The 20995-nt window shown below is 40.0% G+C and overlaps 1 protein-coding gene across 1 annotated transcript; it reads left to right on the forward strand.

Annotated features, from left to right (window-relative positions):
* Positions 1-4160: 4160 nt before the first annotated feature.
* Positions 4161-19587, forward strand: LOC306820340 (scavenger receptor cysteine-rich domain-containing protein DMBT1-like). The gene is made up of 13 exons (XM_079338159.1): positions 4161-4943; positions 5087-5527; positions 5908-6222; positions 7740-8180; positions 8561-8875; positions 10393-10833; positions 11219-11533; positions 13173-13493; positions 13879-14193; positions 15709-16149; positions 16535-16849; positions 18365-18805; positions 19191-19587. The coding sequence occupies exons 1-13, from the start codon at positions 4358-4360 to the stop codon at positions 19574-19576; spliced, it is 5073 nt and encodes a 1690-aa protein (XP_079194285.1). The 5' UTR covers positions 4161-4357; the 3' UTR covers positions 19577-19587.
* Positions 19588-20995: the final 1408 nt, after the last annotated feature.

The raw sequence follows: 20995 nt of genomic DNA on the forward strand, positions 1-20995 counted from the left end.
GACTGTAAGATTGGTCCATTGCAAGGTCTATATACATGGTAACTTAAGTATGTAGAAGGGAACAGGTGAAATCAGGATGTATTGGTAGAAAGAGTGCAGCCAATGAATTTGTCCATGAGGGAGAGAAATGTAAGAGAGGCAGGCAAGAGTCGAGTCATCTAAGGGCTGCGAGTGATTGGCAGATTCAGCTAGATTTGAAAACTCATTGTTCCAAAGGAGTAGTAGCCTGAGGCCTGACGAAATATTATGATCGACAAGTCGAAGGATAAGCCATCCTCTCTGTCCCGTTTCTAATAACTCAAACATCTTCTAACATCTCTCTGCAGAATCCTCTCTCTGTTTTTTTATTGTGTAATGCTAGCACCAGGAATAGTTCCTTTTTTGTTTGTTTGGCCTTTTTCGAGAAGGTTGCAATAGCTCTAAGAAGTTCTTCAGATGTGTGTGGTGGACTTGGGAGGGGGGGAAGCATCTTCTGTTGGCCACAGCGTCCTCTGGCCAGGAGGGGGACAGAGGACGCTGTGGCCTGCCTGCTGCACCTCCTCTTAGAACATCTGGATACTCCTGGCACATCAGCTAGGATACTCTTTGCAGATTCCAGCTCGGCTTTCAATACTATACAACGGCACATTCTGATACCAAAACTACACTGACTCCACGTTCCACCCCGGCTGATCCATCTAATCCATAACTTCTTATCCAACAGACAGCAGACAGTTCGGACCAGCAGTACCACAACAACTCCGCTTATCTCCAACACTGGAGCCCCCCAGGTATGTGTGTTAAGCCCTTTCTTGTACACACTTTCTACAAATGACTGCACCAGCCCATCACCCACTACAGTGTACATCAAATATGCAGACGACACCGCTATACTGGGACTTCTCAAAGACAGCACCTCCCTCGCACATCATCAGAACTCAATAGAACACTTCACCAAGTGGTGTCAACATAACCACCTTCAACTCAACCTCAAGAAAACCCAAGAAATGACTTTTGGTACCGCAACTCCTCATCCCACCATCATTGACAATACCACAATTGACATAATTGAGCATTTCAAATACCTGGGAATCACACTGGACAATAAACTTAGCTTCGACCCACACACAATGGACATTCACAAAAGATGCAACCAAAGACTCTCAGTTATCCATAAACTCAAAGGACTTCAAGTTTCCCCACACCTTCTGTTAATGTTGTAGAAAAAGTATCATCCAGCCAATCCTCCTATACTGTTCTCCCTGTTTCATGACAATGCTCACAGTCAAAAACTGGAACATGTTCACTAAAATAACCTCCATAGCAGCTAAAATCATTGGTCTCCCCACTCCCAACCTCACACAGCTAAACACTAAGGCCATCACACGCATCGCACAGGCAATAACACAGGACCACACCCACCCACTGCATCATTGCTTCTCCCTGTTACCCTCTGGTCGTCGATACAGATCCGTCAGATACAACAGAGTACGATTTAAAAACAGTCTAATCCCCACAGCCATCAACACCCTGAACAATATGTAATCATGAACGGAAATAGATGTTTGTACTTTTTTTGTGTTATATGTGTGTTATATGTGTGAGTATGGTGTGTCCCTGCCTGTACAGCTGTGAAAATGAATTTCCCCGCGGGGACAATAAAGTAACTAACTAACTAACTGTTCAGTTTTTTTATTTTTTGATTATTAAACCTGCTTGTTGCTCTAAAAGTGAACCATGATCAGTAAGAGAGTCTTAAAGAAATATCCAATAACACTGACAAAAGTGGATCAGACTGAGAAAAATCCTCTATCATTGTTGTCACTATCATTGTTTTTTTATGTCGTCAAAACTGTCAAAGAAGTCAGACAAAACTTTGACACAGCACATCGCTTGGTCCTGACGAGGGAGATTGGCTCCAAATTTGAAATTTGATTTACTTCAACTACGGCTTTTCGTCATTCAAACTTGATCTTGTTCCACATTATTTTTTTTATTATTAGCTGTTTTTAAAAATGTTTAATGTTCCTGTTATCAAGATATACTTTAACAAACTTTTACAGAGTTAAAAACCTCAGATAATCAAAGACTTCTATCCCAATGTTTGTTTTACTAACCTTTCATCTGCATGTAACTCAAATTGGGTCAATGCTATCAAGTAGGCCACAATGATAACATTTTATTTATAACGATCAAAACACCCACACTGTCCAAATATAATCTATTAATCTCACTGTGCTTTACTTTTAGTTTTGCTTAATAAAGGTCTTATCAGTAAAACATTTTCACAAATAAAAGCTCTCTACGTTGTTTCTGCCCGTGTGACTGAAGGTTGTGTTTAAGTAAGGATTTATTTTTCAATGACAACAAGCTCTCCATGGATGTGTTGTGTAATTTTGATATTTTGTAAAGTTTCATATTTCACAGATACTTCCCAGCATTAACTGTTGTAAAAATGATATTATGATATTAATTTGATACTGGAACAAAGCTCTGAGTCAACCATTTACTCTGGCATTATAAAACAGTCATGTTTGAGATATGATGGCCAAAAATGACGGGAAGGCGCACAATAATATCAATAAATGATTATAAGAAGTTAAACATAAATGAAAAATAGTTCATCCACCCTTGAGCGCTGTAATCTGATTTTTTTTCCTACACTGAATAATTGTCAGTCCAGATTTCAGAGAATTAGCAGACTCTTTAAACATTATAACATTTAAGATTTTGGCCTAAATGGACCATTTAGTCCAAACTGCTTTCCTGAGAAATCCAGTTTGATGCATTCACGGTGCTGGTTCCAATCGGATTGGATTAAAAGGATTAGTCTTTTAAAATCTAGTAGTTTACTGAATAATAAGACACATGGTGGATAGTTAATACAAGGGTCTTTTGGTATAAACATGTGTGCAGGTGTGGAGCACCTGTGGCCTAGTGGTTAGTTTGCACGTCCCACGTACAGGCTGTACTCCTCTAAGCAGGTGGCGCCAGTTAAATTCTGACCTCAATCTTCTTCAGGCTTAAGCTTTCATAGATGGAACAGGATGGGGACCACTGAACTAGCTGTTCAATTTACCTTTTCATGGTTACCTTTATAGTGTCCTCAGGCATTTTAGTTCCAGATGTTTACTAAAGGTGGTTTAAAGGGCTGGTCAGAGGATAAAGTGATGTGCAAAGTAATGAAGAACAAGAGGTCTCCATTAAGTTTCAACACTGACCTGAGCTTGATTGTGGCACCATAAAGTATATTGACTCAAAACTTTGTTTGCATGCCAGAACTGATTAAGTTTTTTCCATTTATCTGACTGTAGTTAAATGAATAAGTAACTCTTGATGTCATACTGCATGTATCAGTGCCTTCAATCACCAATGAACGCTTCGCATGGTTCTTTGGACACACAAACAGGTGTATAAATTCTCACACTCACTGAAAGATCTTCAGCTTCAACTATTCCAGTCCTGGACTCCACAGTAGCTCCAAGGTTAGCACAAAGACGGGTAGAGTATTGAATGTTATGCATTGCATTGAAAATGTTTTTGCAATCGTGTCTATTTTTCTTTTTCAGACAGTTGATATTCGTGGATGTTGGCAAAAATGACGGTGCCTAGGGGTGTGTTATTACTCCTGCTTTTACAGTTTTTTATTGGAAGAACATCAGGTAAACCATCTGGCTTCATTTTATCATGTATCTTTTCTCCTGTTTGAGTCATCATATAGGCTTCAATTAAACAAACTTTGACTTTGAAAAAATGAATAAGTTTTTGTTTCCCGACACACAAACCAAAACTGCACTTCATATGTGGGGGTTCTGACGAATATAAAACCAGTAAATAAGAATGTGATACTTATATTTTTCACAAGTTATTTAACTTGTTTTTGTTAGTGTTGCATTTTAATACCCCAGTGACAATGTCTATAGGCCAATGAGTTAAATACTAGATGTAATTTTTCTGCACCAACAGCAGTTCTTGTCTTGCACTTAATTTCAAACATTTCAAAGAAAGTGTCACATTTGTATGTTTTTCAGATGTACAATATTCTTTGGTGGGATTTAAGCAGAAAAAACAAGTTGTTCTAAAAAAAGTGAATTTGATTTACGTCATGTTATAAAGTTACAAAAACATTTTTAAAATAAGAAGTATCAAACATCAAACTTTTTTTGTACTCTGCACAGGAACGCTTGTCGTCAGCTGTGACTCATGTCACCATGACGCTGCCTGCCATGAGTCGAAAGAAAGAGGCGACACTTTCTCAAGCCAGGCGCTCTCTTGTGTCTGTAACGAAGGTTTTGTCGGTGATGGCCTCATGTGCTACAATAAAAAACTCTGCAGTGACTCTTCTTGCTGTCAGGAAGGTTATCATTGGTCACCAGACATGGGCTGTGTGGACACAGACGAGTGCTCTCTAACAGACTCACCATGCAAACCACTTCAGGTTTGCAGAAACACTCCAGGCTCTTTCTTATGCTTTGAGCCTTCCCCCAGCTCCAGATCAGGTCCCTCCTCCCAGTCTGTCCAGTTCAGCTGTGGCTCCACTGTGTGTCCTTCAGGCATGGACTGTGTCAGCCTTAATGGGACTCTCCAGTGTGCTGACCCCTGCCAGGAGTACACTGAGCTAAATGATGACTGGCGCTCAACGAATAACACATCCACCCAGAACCCACACTGTGATAACGCAGTAAACTGGCAAGGCTGGTATCGGCTGTTTCTGGGACAAACCAGTGCTCATATTCCAGAGAGATGTGTTGCTCAAAACCGGTGTGGAACCCATGCTCCTCTGTGGATAACAGCCCCTCATCCCACACAGTCAGGTCAGATTGTGAACCGCGCTGTGTGTGGTTCCTGGGCCAACGGCTGCTGCCATTTCTCCTCATCCACCATCCATGTCAAGCTCTGCTATGGAAACTACTACGTCTACAAACTTGTGACACCAGTCACTTGTCACCTTGCATACTGTGCAGGTATTGTTCCACTTGTAACTCTGTAACAAAAGATTCTCATCTAATTCAGTTATTAAAAAAAAATATTGTCCTGTTGTTCTTAATTCTGATTAAAAACATCTTTTAGTTAAACAACAGCATCTCACTATTTTCATTGTAACCAGAGGTGAACGGAATAGCTCCTGAAGATTCTTCAACCACACCTGATCCAAGTACAGCGACCTCTGCATCCAATCAGGTGACAGCTGACATCACCTCCACCACAACACCCGACAACAGCTCAGCAGTTGAGGGTGAGGTCCGCCTGGTGAACGGAGGGAACCACTCCTGCTCTGGCAGAGTAGAGATCTTCCACCGTGGACAGTGGGGGACGGTGTGTGATGATAGCTGGGGCCTGGTTGATGCTCAGGTGGTGTGCAGACAGATGGACTGTGGCAGGGCTCTGTCAGCACCATCAGTTGCCTATTTTGGACAGGGCAGTGGACCCATCTGGATGGATAATGTCTTGTGCACAGGCAGCGAATCAATGCTTGGCGAGTGCAGGCACAATGGGTTTGGATCCCACAACTGTGGACACAATGAAGATGCTGGTGTCATCTGTGAAGGTAAATATAATGGTTGTGATCTGTCAGAAGTTTGTTATGACGTTATATTCAGCAAAGAAGAGTTAAGTAGTCAATAACCTGATGGAGAAATGTAAAATATGAGTTTGATGCAACTCTTATCAACAAACTCTTCAACCTTTAGGAGTCATTGTCTTTCTGAAATAGATTGGTAAAGTGTGTGGTTTTTAGATATATCATTGTCTTTAGGATGTTGAAGAGGGTTTTTAGTTGTCAGTCACCTATTGGACAAATATTAAAAATTGATCTTTTCATTTCTAATGACGCAAGAAACATTAGGACATTTTAAAACATCTCATCTTTTGAAGTCTCTCTGTCTTGTGTCTCACATCATCAACATTATGCTTTATGTTTTCTGTCAGCTGCTGCACCAGTCAGGCTGGTCAACTCTAATGACCGCTGCTCTGGCAGAGTGGAGGTCTACCATGGTGGTCGGTGGGGGACGGTGTGTGATGATTCATGGGACCTCAGGGACGCTAACGTGGTGTGTAGACAGATGGACTGTGGCTCTGCTCGTTCAGCATTACAAAATGCAGCTTTTGGACAGGGCAGTGGACCCATCTGGTTGGATGATGTTGGTTGTTCCGGCAGCGAAACATCACTAACAGAGTGCAGACATCCAGGGCTCGGGGTCCACAACTGTCAGCATGTTGAAGATGCCAGTGTCATCTGTGAAGGTAAATGTTTACTCTTTTTAAACTCCAATTCTTCTTCTCCTGTGTGTTTATTGAAGTGTTCTTATAAATGAAGTCAAACACTGATCACATACAATAGATGTTGTTTTGTAGCACTGTAAGTTCAATGTGCAGTAAAAGTTATAATATTTTAAATATAAGGATCAAGATTAATGTCCAACTTTAAGACGATGACTGACGTGTTTAATAAAGAAAGAGATCATTAGCTCATGAATATTGATAACAATGTAGACTGAAGATGTGTAAGGACTTGACAGAGACTCTCTATTTCATTTGGATTTTTTAAAGGGACAGTGTACATTCATTAACATTCAGAAGGATTTCAATGTAGCTAAATTGGCCGAAAGGCTCATTTTCATCATCAGACCCTTTGCCAGATTTTCATTGGCCTCATAGAATGATGTAACTCATGAACATACATTCATTACTATAGAAAGAAAACACCAAAGAAACACATATATAGAAATATACAATACACTTTGAGTAACAACAACGAATAATCTCCAACATGATTCAGTTAAAGTTACCAAGTGCAGGTGCACCATCAGTGTTGACATTGTCGATTCTCAATGAGCCATTTTTTCAACTATATTTAAATGATTGATCGGGTGCTGACTCTGAAATGAATTGAATTATAAATTCCACTGATGGGATACTGTGAAGGAAAAGACATCCTGGCTGAATGTGGTTTTCCTGAGTGGGATGGTGCAGTCCCTCCTAGCTGCACCTCTGGTGGTACTTTTTGAGGTAATAAAACCAGACAGAGGAGCGGGAGCTAAAGCTGAAGAATCCTATCAATTAGCAAGACATTTTTGTTTCTGATCAGGTAAACAGACTGTTCTTCTTTAAGATATGGCAATAACGATAACTGAATGTTTTTTCGTCCAAAGTTTTAAGTGCTTGTTTATATCATGATTCCAGGAGGTTTCAGGGCTGGAGAATGTGTATTTGATCAACACAATAGACACTAGGTCATATGGTGGAAGCATTAAGCTGCATCAGATGATAAGGCTTTTCTGATAAAAATAAACATTTGCCCAACTTACCTTTTCTACAGACTTTTTGGATATGGTTTCATAAGCCAATGTATGAGTCAATCTGAACTTCCAAGTATCAGTGTTCTGGCACAATTTGTCAGCTTTTCCTGAGATAAGAATGGCCTGTTGAATATCCACTCTGTGGCCTTTAGTGAAAAACATGCAGACTATTTTTGACACATCTAATTCCAGACAATTTTAGTGAAGTCAGGATGTAACCATGAGCATTTCCTTATTAAGTTAAACTTCCTATGCATTTCTACCATGAATAAAAACAACTGTATCACCAGCATACATTAAGATATCACACTGTTCACATATAGATGGTAGATCAATAATGTACATGCTGAATAGGATAGGGCCCAGTGTGATTTGATAAGGTTGATAGACTCTAAGGAAAAATTGAAATTGAGTAGTTTGTGTAGTAGAATTTCATGATCTCATGTAGAATCTCTTTTTTAGCTTCACCACAATCCAACAGCACAGTTGCACCCACCACACCTGATCCAGAACCTGAGATCATCACCACTGCTCAGGTGACAGCTGACATCACCTCCACCACAACACCCGACAACAGCTCAGCAGTTGAGGGTGAGGTCCGCCTGGTGAACGGAGGGAACCACTCCTGCTCTGGCAGAGTGGAGATCTTCCACCGTGGACAGTGGGGGACGGTGTGTGATGATAGCTGGGGCCTGGTTAATGCTCAGGTGGTGTGCAGACAGATGGACTGTGGCAGGGCTCTGTCAGCACCATCAGTTGCCTATTTTGGACAGGGCAGTGGACCCATCTGGATGGATAATGTCTTGTGCACAGGCAGCGAATCAATGCTTGGCGAGTGCAGGCACAATGGGTTTGGATCCCACAACTGTGGACACAATGAAGATGCTGGTGTCATCTGTGAAGGTAAATATAATGGTTGTGATCTGTCAGAAGTTTGTTATGACGTTATATTCAGCAAAGAAGAGTTAAGTAGTCAATAACCTGATGGAGAAATGTAAAATATGAGTTTGATGCAACTCTTATCAACAAACTCTTCAACCTTTAGGAGTCATTGTCTTTCTGAAATAGATTGGTAAAGTGTGTGGTTTTTAGATATATCATTGTCTTTAGGATGTTGAAGAGGGTTTTTAGTTGTCAGTCACCTATTGGACAAATATTAAAAATTGATCTTTTCATTTCTAATGACGCAAGAAACATTAGGACATTTTAAAACATCTCATCTTTTGAAGTCTCTCTGTCTTGTGTCTCACATCATCAACATTATGCCTTATGTTTTCTGTCAGCTGCTGCACCAGTCAGACTGGTCAACTCTAATGACCGCTGCTCTGGCAGAGTGGAGGTCTACCATGGTGGTCGGTGGGGGACGGTGTGTGATGATTCATGGGACCTCAGGGACGCTAACGTGGTGTGTAGACAGATGGACTGTGGCTCTGCTCGTTCAGCATTACAAAATGCAGCTTTTGGACAGGGCAGTGGACCCATCTGGTTGGATGATGTTGGTTGTTCCGGCAGCGAAACATCACTAACAGAGTGCAGACATCGAGGGCTCGGGGTCCACAACTGTCAGCATGTTGAAGATGCCAGTGTCATCTGTGAAGGTAAATGTTTACTCTTCTTAAACTCCAATTCTTCTTCTCCTGTGTGTTTATTGAAGTGTTCTTATAAATGAAATCAAACACTGATCACATACAATAGATGTTGTTTTGTAGCACTGTAAGTTCAAAGTGCAGTAAAAGTTATAATATTTTAAATATAAGGATCAAGATTAATGTCCAACTTTAAGACGATGACTGACGTGTTTAATAAAGAAAGAGATCATTAGCTCATGAATATTGATAACAATGTAGACTGAAGATGTGTAAGGACTTGAAAGAGACTCTCTATTTTATTTGGATTTTTTAAAGGGACAGTGTACATTCATTAACATTCAGAAGGATTTCAATGTAGCTAAATTGGCCGAAAGGCTCATTTTCATCATCAGACCCTTTGCCAGATTTTCATTGGCCTCATAGAATGATGTAACTCATGAACATACATTCATTACTATAGAAAGAAAACACCAAAGAAACACATATATAGAAATATACAATACACTTTGAGTAACAACAACGAATAATCTCCAACATGATTCAGTTAAAGTTACCAAGTGCAGGTGCACCATCAGTGTTGACATTGTCGATTCTCAATGAGCCATTTTTTCAACTATATTTAAATGATTGATCGGGTGCTGACTCTGAAATGAATTGAATTATAAATTCCACTGATGGGATACTGTGAAGGAAAAGACATCCTGGCTGAATGTGGTTTTCCTGAGTGGGATGGTGCAGTCCCTCCTAGCTGCACCTCTGGTGGTACTTTTTGAGGTAATAAAACCAGACAGAGGAGCGGGAGCTAAAGCTGAAGAATCCTATCAATTAGCAAGACATTTTTGTTTCTGATCAGGTAAACAGACTGTTCTTCTTTAAGATATGGCAATAACGATAACTGAATGTTTTTTCGTCCAAAGTTTTAAGTGCTTGTTTATATCATGATTCCAGGAGGTTTCAGGGCTGGAGAATGTGTATTTGATCAACACAATAGACACTAGGTCATATGGTGGAAGCATTAAGCTGCATCAGATGATAAGGCTTTTCTGATAAAAATAAACATTTGCCCAACTTACCTTTTCTACAGACTTTTTGGATATGGTTTCATAAGCCAATGTATGAGTCAATCTGAACTTCCAAGTATCAGTGTTCTGGCACAATTTGTCAGCTTTTCCTGAGATAAGAATGGCCTGTTGAATATCCACTCTGTGGCCTTTAGTGAAAAACATGCAGACTATTTTTGACACATCTAATTCCAGACAATTTTAGTGAAGTCAGGATGTAACCATGAGCATTTCCTTATTAAGTTAAACTTCCTATGCATTTCTACCATGAATAAAAACAACTGTATCACCAGCATACATTAAGATATCACACTGTTCACATATAGATGGTAGATCAATAATGTACATGCTGAATAGGATAGGGCCCAGTGTGATTTGATAAGGTTGATAGACTCTAAGGAAAAATTGAAATTGAGTAGTTTGTGTAGTAGAATTTCATGATCTCACGGAGAATCTCTTTTTTAGCTTCACCACAATCCAACAGCACAGTTGCACCCACCACACCTGATCCAGAACCTGAGATCATCACCACTGCTCAGGTGACAGCTGACATCCCCTCCACCACAACACCCGACTACAGCTCAACAGTTGAGGGTGAGGTCCGCCTGGTGAACGGAGGGAACCACTCCTGCTCTGGCAGAGTGGAGATCTTCCACCGTGGACATTGGGGGACGGTGTGTGATGATATCTGGGGCCTGGTTAATGCTCAGGTGGTGTGCAGACAGATTGGCTGTGGCAGGGCTCTGTCAGCACCATCAGTTGCCTATTTTGGACAGGGCAGTGGACCCATCTGGATGGATGATGTCTCGTGCACAGGCAGCGAATCAAAGCTTGGCGAGTGCAGGCACAATGGGTTTGGATCCCACAACTGTGGACACAATGAAGATGCTGGTGTCATCTGTGAAGGTAAATATAATTGTCATCATCTGTCAGAAGTTCGTTATGACGTTATATTCAGCAAAGAAGAGTTAAGTAATCAATAACCTGATGGAGAAATGTAAAATATGAGTTTGATGCAACTCTTATCAACAAGCTCTTCAACCTTTAGGCGTCATAGTCTTTCTGAAATAGATTGGTAAAGTATGTAGTTTTTAGATATATCATTGTCTTTAGGATGTTGAAGAGGGTTTTTTATTTATCAGTCGCCTATTGGACAAATACAGAAAATGATCTTTACACTTGTAATGATGCAAGAAACTGTTATATAGGATATTTTAAAACATCTCATCTTTTGAAGACTCTCTCTCTTGTGTCTCACATCATCAACATAATAATTTATGTTTTCTGTCAGCTGCTGCACCAGTCAGGCTGGTCAACTCCATTGACCGCTGCTCTGGCAGAGTGGAGCTCTACCATGGTGGTCGGTGGGGGACCGTGTGTGATGATTCATGGGACCTCAGGGACGCTAACGTGGTGTGTAGACAGATGGACTGTGGCTCTGCTCGTTCAGCATTACAAAATGCAGCTTTTGGACAGGGCAGTGGACCCATCTGGTTGGATGATGTTGGTTGTTCCGGCAGCGAAACATCACTAACAGAGTGCAGACATCCAGGGCTCGGGGTCCACAACTGTCAGCATGTTGAAGATGCCAGTGTCATCTGTGAAGGTAAATGTTTACTCTTTTTAAACTCCAATTCTTCTTCTCCTATGTGTTTATTTAAGTGTTCTTATAAATGAAATCAAACACTGATCACATACAATAGATGTTGTTTTGTAGCACTGTAAGTTCAATGTGCAGTAAAAGTTATAATATTTTAAATATAAGGATCAAGATTAATGTCCAACTTTAAGACGATGACTGACGTGTTTAATAAAGAAAGAGATCATTAGCTCATGAATATTGATAACAATGTAGACTGAAGATGTGTAAGGACTTGACAGACACTCTCTATTTTATTTGTATTTTTGAAAGGGACAGTGCACATTCATTAACATTCAGAAGGATTTCAATGTAGCTAAATTGGCCGAAAGGCTCATTTTCATTATCAGATCCTTTGCCAGATTTTCATTGGCCTCATAGAATGATGTAACTCATGAACATACATTCATTACTATAGAAAGAAAACAAAACAAAGAAACACATATATAGAAATATACAATACACTTTGAGTAACAACAAGGAATAGTCTCCGACATGATTCAGTTAAAGTTACCAAGAGCAGGTGCAGCATCAGTGTTGACATTGTTGATTCTCAATGAGCCATTTTTAAACTATATTTAAATGATTGATCGGGTGCTGACTCTGAAATAAATTGAATTATAAATTCCACTGATGGGATACTGTGAAGGAAAAGACATCCTGGCTGAATGTGGTTTTCCTGAGTGGGATGGTGCAGTCCCTCCTAGCTGCACCTCTGGTGGTACTTTTTGAGGTAATAAAACCAGACAGAGGAGCGGGAGCTAAAGCTGAAGAATCCTATCAATTAGCAAGGCATTTTTGTTTCTGATCAGGTAAACAGACTGTTCTTCTTTAAGATATGGCAATAATGATAACTGAAAGTTTTTTTGTCTAAAGTTTTAAGTGCTTGTTTATATCATGATTCCAGGAGGTTTCAGGGCTGGAGAATGTGTATTTGATCAACACAATAGACACTAGGTCATATGGTGGAAGCATTAAGCTGCATCAGATGATAAGGCTTTTCTGATAAAAATAAACATTTGCCCAACTTACCTTTTCTACAGACTTTTTGGATATGGTTTCATAAGCCAATGTATGAGTCAATCTGAACTTCCAAGCATTAGTGTTCTGGCACAATTTGTCAGCTTTTCCTGAGATAAGAATGGCCTGTTTAATATCCACTCTGTGGCCTTTAGTGAAAAACATGCAGACTATTTTTGACACATCTAATTCCAGACAATTTTAGTGAAGTCAGGATGTAACCATGAGCATTTCCTTATTAAGTTAAACTTCCTATGCATTTCTACCATGAATAAAAACAACTGTATCACCAGCATACATTAAGATATCACACTGTTCACATATAGATGGTAGATCAATAATGTACATGCTGAATAGGATAGGGCCCAGTGTGATTTGATAAGGTTGATAGACTCTAAGGAAAAATTGAAGTTGAGTAGTTTGTGTTGTAGAATTTCATGATCTCACGTAGAATCTCTTTTTTTAGCTTCACCACAATCCAACAGCACAGTTGTACCCACCACACCTGATCCAAGACCTGAGATCATCACCACTGATCATGTGACAGCTGACATCCCCTCCACCACAACACCCGACTACAGCTCAGCAGTTGAGGGTGAGGTCCGCCTGGTGAATGGAGGGAACCACTCCTGCTCTGGCAGAGTGGAGATCTTCCACCGTGGACAGTGGGGGACGGTGTGTGATGATAGCTGGGGCCTGGTTAATGCTCAGGTGGTGTGCAGACAGATGGGCTGTGGCAGGGCTCTGTCAGCACCATCAGTTGCCTATTTTGGACAGGGCAGTGGACCCATCTGGATGGATGATGTCTCGTGCACAGGCAGCGAATCAAAGCTTGGCGAGTGCAGGCACAATGGGTTTGGATCCCACAACTGTGGACACAATGAAGATGCTGGTGTCATCTGTGAAGGTAAATATAATTGTCATCATCTGTCAGAAGCTCGTTATGACGTTATATTCAGCAAAGAAGAGTTAAGTAGTCAATAACCTGATGGAGAAATGTAAAATATGAGTTTGATGCAACTCTTATCAACAAGCTCTTCAACCTTCAGGAGTCATAGTCTTTCTGAAATAGATTGGTAAAGTGTGTAGTTTTTAGATATATCATTGTCTTTAGGATGTTGAAGAGGGTTTTTTATTTGTCAGTCGCCTATTGGACAAATATAGAAAATGATCTTTACACTTGTAATGATGCAAGAAACTGTTATATAGGATATTTTAAAACATCTCATCTTTTGAAGTCTCTCTGTCTTGTGTCTCACATCATCAACATTATGCTTTATGTTTTCTGTCAGCTGCTGCACCAGTCAGGCTGGTCAACTCTAATGACCGCTGCTCTGGCAGAGTGGAGCTCTACCATGGTGGTCGGTGGGGGACCGTGTGTGATGATTCATGGGACCTCAGGGACGCTAACGTGGTGTGTAGACAGATGGACTGTGGCTCTGCTCGTTCAGCATTACAAAATGCAGCTTTTGGTCAGGGCAGTGGACCCATCTGGTTGGATGATGTTGGTTGTTCTGGTAGCGAAACATCACTAACAGAGTGCAGACATCCAGGGCTCGGGGTCCACGACTGTCAGCATGTTGAAGATGCCAGTGTCATCTGTGAAGGTAAATGTTTACTCTTCTTAAACTCCAATTCTTCTTCTCCTGTGTGTTTATTGAAGTGTTCTTATAAATGAAGTCAAACACTGATCACATACAATAGATGTTCTTTTGTAGCACTGTAAGTTCAAAGTGCAGTAAAAGTTAGAATATTTTAAATATAAGGATCAAGATTAATGTCCAACTATAAGACGATGACTGACGTGTTTAATAAAGAAAGAGATCATTAGCTCATGAATATTGATAACAATGTAGACTGAAGATGTGTAAAGACTTGAAAGAGACTCTCTATTTTATTTGTATTTTTGAAAGGGACAGTGTACATTCATTAACATTCAGAAGGATTTCAATGTAGCTAAATTGGCCGAAAGGCTCATTTTCATCATCAGACTCTTTGCCAGATTTTCATTGGCCTCATAGAATGATGTAACTCATGAACATACATTCATTACTATAGAAAGAAGACAAAGAAACACATATATAGAAATATACAATACACTTTGAGTAACAACAACGAATAATCTCAAACATGATTCAGTTAAAGTAAACAAGTGCAGGTGCAGCATCAGTGTTGACATTGTTGATTCTCAATGAGCCATTTTTTAAACTATATTTAAATGATTGATCGGGTGCTGACTCTGAAATAAATTGAATTATAAATTCCACTGATGGGATACTGTGAAGGAAAAGACATCCTGGCTGAATGTGGTTTTCCTGAGTGGGATGGTGCAGTCCCTCATAGCTGCACCTCTGGTGGTACTTTTTGAGGTAATAAAACCAGACAGAGGAGCGGGAGCTAAAGCTGAAGAATCCTATCAATTAGCAAGGCATTTTTGTTTCTGATCAGGTAAACAGACTGTTCTTCTTTAAGATATGGCAATAATGATAACTGAATGTTTTTTTGTCTAAAGTTTTAAGTGCTTGTTTATATCATGATTCCAGGAGGTTTCAGGGCTGGAGAATGTGTATTTGATCAACACAATAGACACTAGGTCATATGGTGGAAGCATTAAGCTGCATCAGATGATAAGGCTTTTCTGATAAAAATAAACATTTGCCCAACTTACCTTTTCTACAGACTTTTTGGATATGGTTTCATAAGCCAATGTATGAGTCAATCTGAACTTCCAAGCATTAGTGTTCTGGCACAATTTGTCAGCTTTTCCTGAGATAAGAATGGCCTGTTTAATATCCACTCTGTGGCCTTTAGTGAAAAACATGCAGACTATTTTTGACACATCTAATTCCAGACAATTTTAGTGAAGTCAGGATGTAACCATGAGCATTTCCTTATTAAGTTAAACTTCCTATGCATTTCTACCATGAATAAAAACAACTGTATCACCAGCATACATTAAGATATCACACTGTTCACATATAGATGGTAGATCAATAATGTACATGCTGAATAGGATAGGGCCCAGTGTGATTTGATAAGGTTGATAGACTCTAAGGAAAAATTGAAGTTGAGTAGTTTGTGTTGTAGAATTTCATGATCTCACGTAGAATCTCTTTTTTTAGCTTCACCACAATCCAACAGCACAGTTGTACCCACCACACCTGATCCAAGACCTGAGATCATCACCACTGATCATGTGACAGCTGACATCCCCTCCACCACAACACCCGACTACAGCTCAGCAGTTGAGGGTGAGGTCCGCCTGGTGAATGGAGGGAACCACTCCTGCTCTGGCAGAGTGGAGATCTTCCACCGTGGACAGTGGGGGACGGTGTGTGATGATAGCTGGGGCCTGGTTAATGCTCAGGTGGTGTGCAGACAGATGGGCTGTGGCAGGGCTCTGTCAGCACCATCAGTTGCCTATTTTGGACAGGGCAGTGGACCCATCTGGATGGATGATGTCTCGTGCACAGGCAGCGAATCAAAGCTTGGCGAGTGCAGGCACAATGGGTTTGGATCCCACAACTGTGGACACAATGAAGATGCTGGTGTCATCTGTGAAGGTAAATATAATTGTCATCATCTGTCAGAAGCTCGTTATGACGTTATATTCAGCAAAGAAGAGTTAAGTAGTCAATAACCTGATGGAGAAATGTAAAATATGAGTTTGATGCAACTCTTATCAACAAGCTCTTCAACCTTCAGGAGTCATAGTCTTTCTGAAATAGATTGGTAAAGTGTGTAGTTTTTAGATATATCATTGTCTTTAGGATGTTGAAGAGGGTTTTTTATTTGTCAGTCGCCTATTGGACAAATATAGAAAATGATCTTTACACTTGTAATGATGCAAGAAACTGTTATATAGGATATTTTAAAACATCTCATCTTTTGAAGTCTCTCTGTCTTGTGTCTCACATCATCAACATTATGCTTTATGTTTTCTGTCAGCTGCTGCACCAGTCAGGCTGGTCAACTCTAATGACCGCTGCTCTGGCAGAGTGGAGCTCTACCATGGTGGTCGGTGGGGGACCGTGTGTGATGATTCATGGGACCTCAGGGACGCTAACGTGGTGTGTAGACAGATGGACTGTGGCTCTGCTCGTTCAGCATTACAAAATGCAGCTTTTGGTCAGGGCAGTGGACCCATCTGGTTGGATGATGTTGGTTGTTCTGGTAGCGAAACATCACTAACAGAGTGCAGACATCCAGGGCTCGGGGTCCACGACTGTCAGCATGTTGAAGATGCCAGTGTCATCTGTGAAGGTAAATGTTTACTCTTCTTAAACTCCAATTCTTCTTCTCCTGTGTGTTTATTGAAGTGTTCTTATAAATGAAGTCAAACACTGATCACATACAATAGATGTTCTTTTGTAGCACTGTAAGTTCAAAGTGCAGTAAAAGTTAGAATATTTTAAATATAAGGATCAAGATTAATGTCCAACTATAAGACGATGACTGACGTGTTTAATAAAGAAAGAGATCATTAGCTCATGAATATTGATAACAATGTAGACTGAAGATGTGTAAAGACTTGAAAGAGACTCTCTATTTTATTTGTATTTTTGAAAGGGACAGTGTACATTCATTAACATTCAGAAGGATTTCAATGTAGCTAAATTGGCCGAAAGGCTCATTTTCATCATCAGACTCTTTGCCAGATTTTCATTGGCCTCATAGAATGATGTAACTCATGAACATACATTCATTACTATAGAAAGAAGACAAAGAAACACATATATAGAAATATACAATACACTTTGAGTAACAACAACGAATAATCTCAAACATGATTCAGTTAAAGTAAACAAGTGCAGGTGCAGCATCAGTGTTGACATTGTTGATTCTCAATGAGCCATTTTTTAAACTATATTTAAATGATTGATCGGGTGCTGACTCTGAAATAAATTGAATTATAAATTCCACTGATGGGATACTGTGAAGGAAAAGACATCCTGGCTGAATGTGGTTTTCCTGAGTGGGATGGTGCAGTCCCTCATAGCTGCACCTCTGGTGGTACTTTTTGAGGTAATAAAACCAGACAGAGGAGCGGGAGCTAAAGCTGAAGAATCCTATCAATTAGCAAGGCATTTTTGTTTCTGATCAGGTAAACAGACTGTTCTTCTTTAAGATATGGCAATAATGATAACTGAATGTTTTTTTGTCTAAAGTTTTAAGTGCTTGTTTATATCATGATTCCAGGAGGTTTCAGGGCTGGAGAATGTGTATTTGATCAACACAATAGACACTAGGTCATATGGTGGAAGCATTAAGCTGCATCAGATGATAAGGCTTTTCTGATAAAAATAAACATTTGCCCAACTTACCTTTTCTACAGACTTTTTGGATATGGTTTCATAAGCCAATGTATGAGTCAATCTGAACTTCCAAGCATTAGTGTTCTGGCACAATTTGTCAGCTTTTCCTGAGATAAGAATGGCCTGTTTAATATCCACTCTGTGGCCTTTAGTGAAAAACATGCAGACTATTTTTGACACATCTAATTCCAGACAATTTTAGTGAAGTCAGGATGTAACCATGAGCATTTCCTTATTAAGTTAAACTTCCTATGCATTTCTACCATGAATAAAAACAACTGTATCACCAGCATACATTAAGATATCACACTGTTCACATATAGATGGTAGATCAATAATGTACATGCTAAATAGGATAGGGCCCAGTGTGATTTGATGAGGTTGATAGACTCTACGGAAAAATTGAAGTTGAGTAGTTTGTGTTGTAGAATTTCATGATCTCATGTAGAATCTCTCTTTTTAGATCAACCACAATCCAACAGCACAGTTGTACCCACCACACCTGATCCAGGACCTGAGATCATCACCACTGATCAGGTGACAGCTGACATCCCCTCCACCACAACACCCGACTACAGCTCAACAGTTGAGGGTGAGGTCCGCCTGGTGAACGGAGGGAACCACTCCTGCTCTGGCAGAGTGGAGATCTTCCACCGTGGACAGTGGGGGACAGTGTGTGATGATAGCTGGGGCCTGGTTGATGCTCAGGTGGTGTGCAGACAGATGGGCTGTGGCAGGGCTCTGTCAGCACCATCAGTTGCCTATTTTGGACAGGGCAGTGGACCCATCTGGATGGATGATGTCTCGTGCACAGGCAGCGAATCAAAGCTTGGCGAGTGCAGGCACAATGGGTTTGGATCCCACAACTGTGGACACAATGAAGATGCTGGTGTCATCTGTGAAGGTAAATATAATTGTTATCATCTGTCAGAAGCTTGTTATGACGTTATATTCAGCAAAGAAGAGTTAAGTAATCAACAACCTGATGGAGAAATGTAAAATATGATTTTGATGCAACTCTTATCAACAAGCTCTTCAACCTTCAGGAGTCATAGTCTTTCTGAAATAGATTGGTAAAGTATGTAGTTTTTAGATATATCATTGTCTTTAGGATGTTGAAGAGGGTTTTTTATTTGTCAGTCGCCTATTGGACAAATATAGAAAATGATCTTTACACTTGTAATGATGCAAGAAACTGTTATATAGGATATTTTAAAACATCTCATCTTTTGAAGCCTCTCAGTCTTGTGTCTCACATCATCAACATTATGCTTTATGTTTTCTGTCAGCTGCTGCACCAGTCAGGCTGGTCAACTCTAATGACCGCTGCTCTGGCAGAGTGGAGGTCTACCATGGTGGTCGGTGGGGGACCGTGTGTGATGATTCATGGGACCTCAGGGACGCTAACGTGGTGTGTAGACAGATGGACTGTGGCTCTGCTCGTTCAGCATTACAAAATGCAGCTTTTGGACAGGGCAGTGGACCCATCTGGTTGGATGATGTTGGTTGTTCCGGCAGCGAAACATCACTAACAGAGTGCAGACATCCAGGGCTCGGGGTCCACGACTGTCAGCATGTTGAAGATGCCAGTGTCATCTGTGAAGGTAAATGTTTACTCTTTTTAAACTCCAATTCTTCTTCTCCTATGTGTTTATTGAAGTGTTCTTATAAATGAAGTCAAACACTGATCACATACAATAGATGTTGTTTTGTAGCACTGTAAGTTCAAAGTGCAGTAAAAGTTAGAATATTTTAAATATAAGGATCAAGATTAATGTCCAACTATAAGACGATGACTGACGTGTTTAATAAAGAAAGAGATCATTAGCTCATGAATATTGATAACAATGTAGACTGAAGATGTGTAAGGACTTGACAGAGACTCTTAATTTCATTTGTATTTTTGAAAGGGACAGTGTACATTCATTAACATTCAGAAGGATTTCAATGTAGCTAAATTGGCCGAAAGGCTCATTTTCATCATCAGATCCTTTGCCAGATTTTCATTGGCCTCATAGAATGATGTAACTCATGAACATACATTCATTACTATAGAAAGAAAACAAAGAAAGAAGCACATATATAGAAATATACAATACACTTTGAGTAACAACAACGAATAATCTCCGACATGATTCAGTTAAAGTAAACAAGAGCAGGTGCAGCATCAGTGTTGACATTGTTGATTCTCAATGAGCCATTTTTTAAACTATATTTAAATGATTGATCGGGTGCTGACTCTGAAATGAATTGAATTATAAATTCCACTGATGGGATACTGTGAAGGAAAAGACATCCTGGCTGAATGTGGTTTTCCTGAGTGGGATGGTGCAATTCCTCATAGCTGCACCTCTGGTGGTACTTTTTGAGGTAATAAAACCAGACAGAGGAGCGGGAGCTAAAGCTGAAGAATCCTATCAATTAGCAAGACATTTTTGTTTCTGATCAGGTAAACAGACTGTTCTTCTTTAAGATATGGCAATAATGATAACTGAAAGTTTTTTTGTCTAAAGTTTTAAGTGCTTGTTTATATCATGATTCCAGGAGGTTTCAGGGCTGGAGAATGTGTATTTGATCAACACAATAGACACTAGGTCATATGGTGGAAGCATTAAGCTGCATCAGATGAGAAGGCTTTTCTGATAAAAATAAACATTTGGCCAACTTACCTTTTCTACAGACTTTTTGGATATGGTTACATAAGCCAATGTATGAGTCAATCTGAACTTCCAAGCATTAGTGTTCTGGCACAATTTGTCAGCTTTTCCTGAGATAAGAATGGCCTGTTTAATATCCACTCTGTGGCCTTTAGTGAAAAACATGCAGACTATTTTTGACACATCTAATTCCAGACAATTTTAGTGAAGTCAGGATGTAACCATGAGCATTTCCTTATTAAATTAAACTTCCTATGCATTTCTACCATGAATAAAAACAACTGTATCACCAGCATACATTAAGATATCACACTGTTCACATATAGATGGTAGATCAATAATGTACATGCAGAATAGGATAGGGCCCAGTGTGATTTGATAAGGTTGATAGACTCTACGGAAAAATTGAAGTTGAGTAGTTTGTGTAGTAGAATTTC

The sequence above is a fragment of the Symphodus melops genome, assembly GCF_947650265.1.
Source record: "Symphodus melops genome assembly, chromosome: 2".
NCBI lineage: Eukaryota > Metazoa > Chordata > Actinopteri > Labriformes > Labridae > Symphodus > Symphodus melops.

Coding starts and splice junctions, on each gene's coding strand:
- LOC306820340 (XM_079338159.1), top strand. CDS start 4,358: ATGGGCTGTGTGGACACAGACGAGTGCTCTCTAACAGACTCACCATGC. Junction 8,876..10,392: donor TGCCAGTGTCATCTGTGAAG/GTAAATGTTTAC, acceptor TCTCTTTTTTAG/CTTCACCACAATCCAACAGC. Junction 16,850..18,364: donor TGCCAGTGTCATCTGTGAAG/GTAAATGTTTAC, acceptor CTCTCTTTTTAG/ATCAACCACAATCCAACAGC.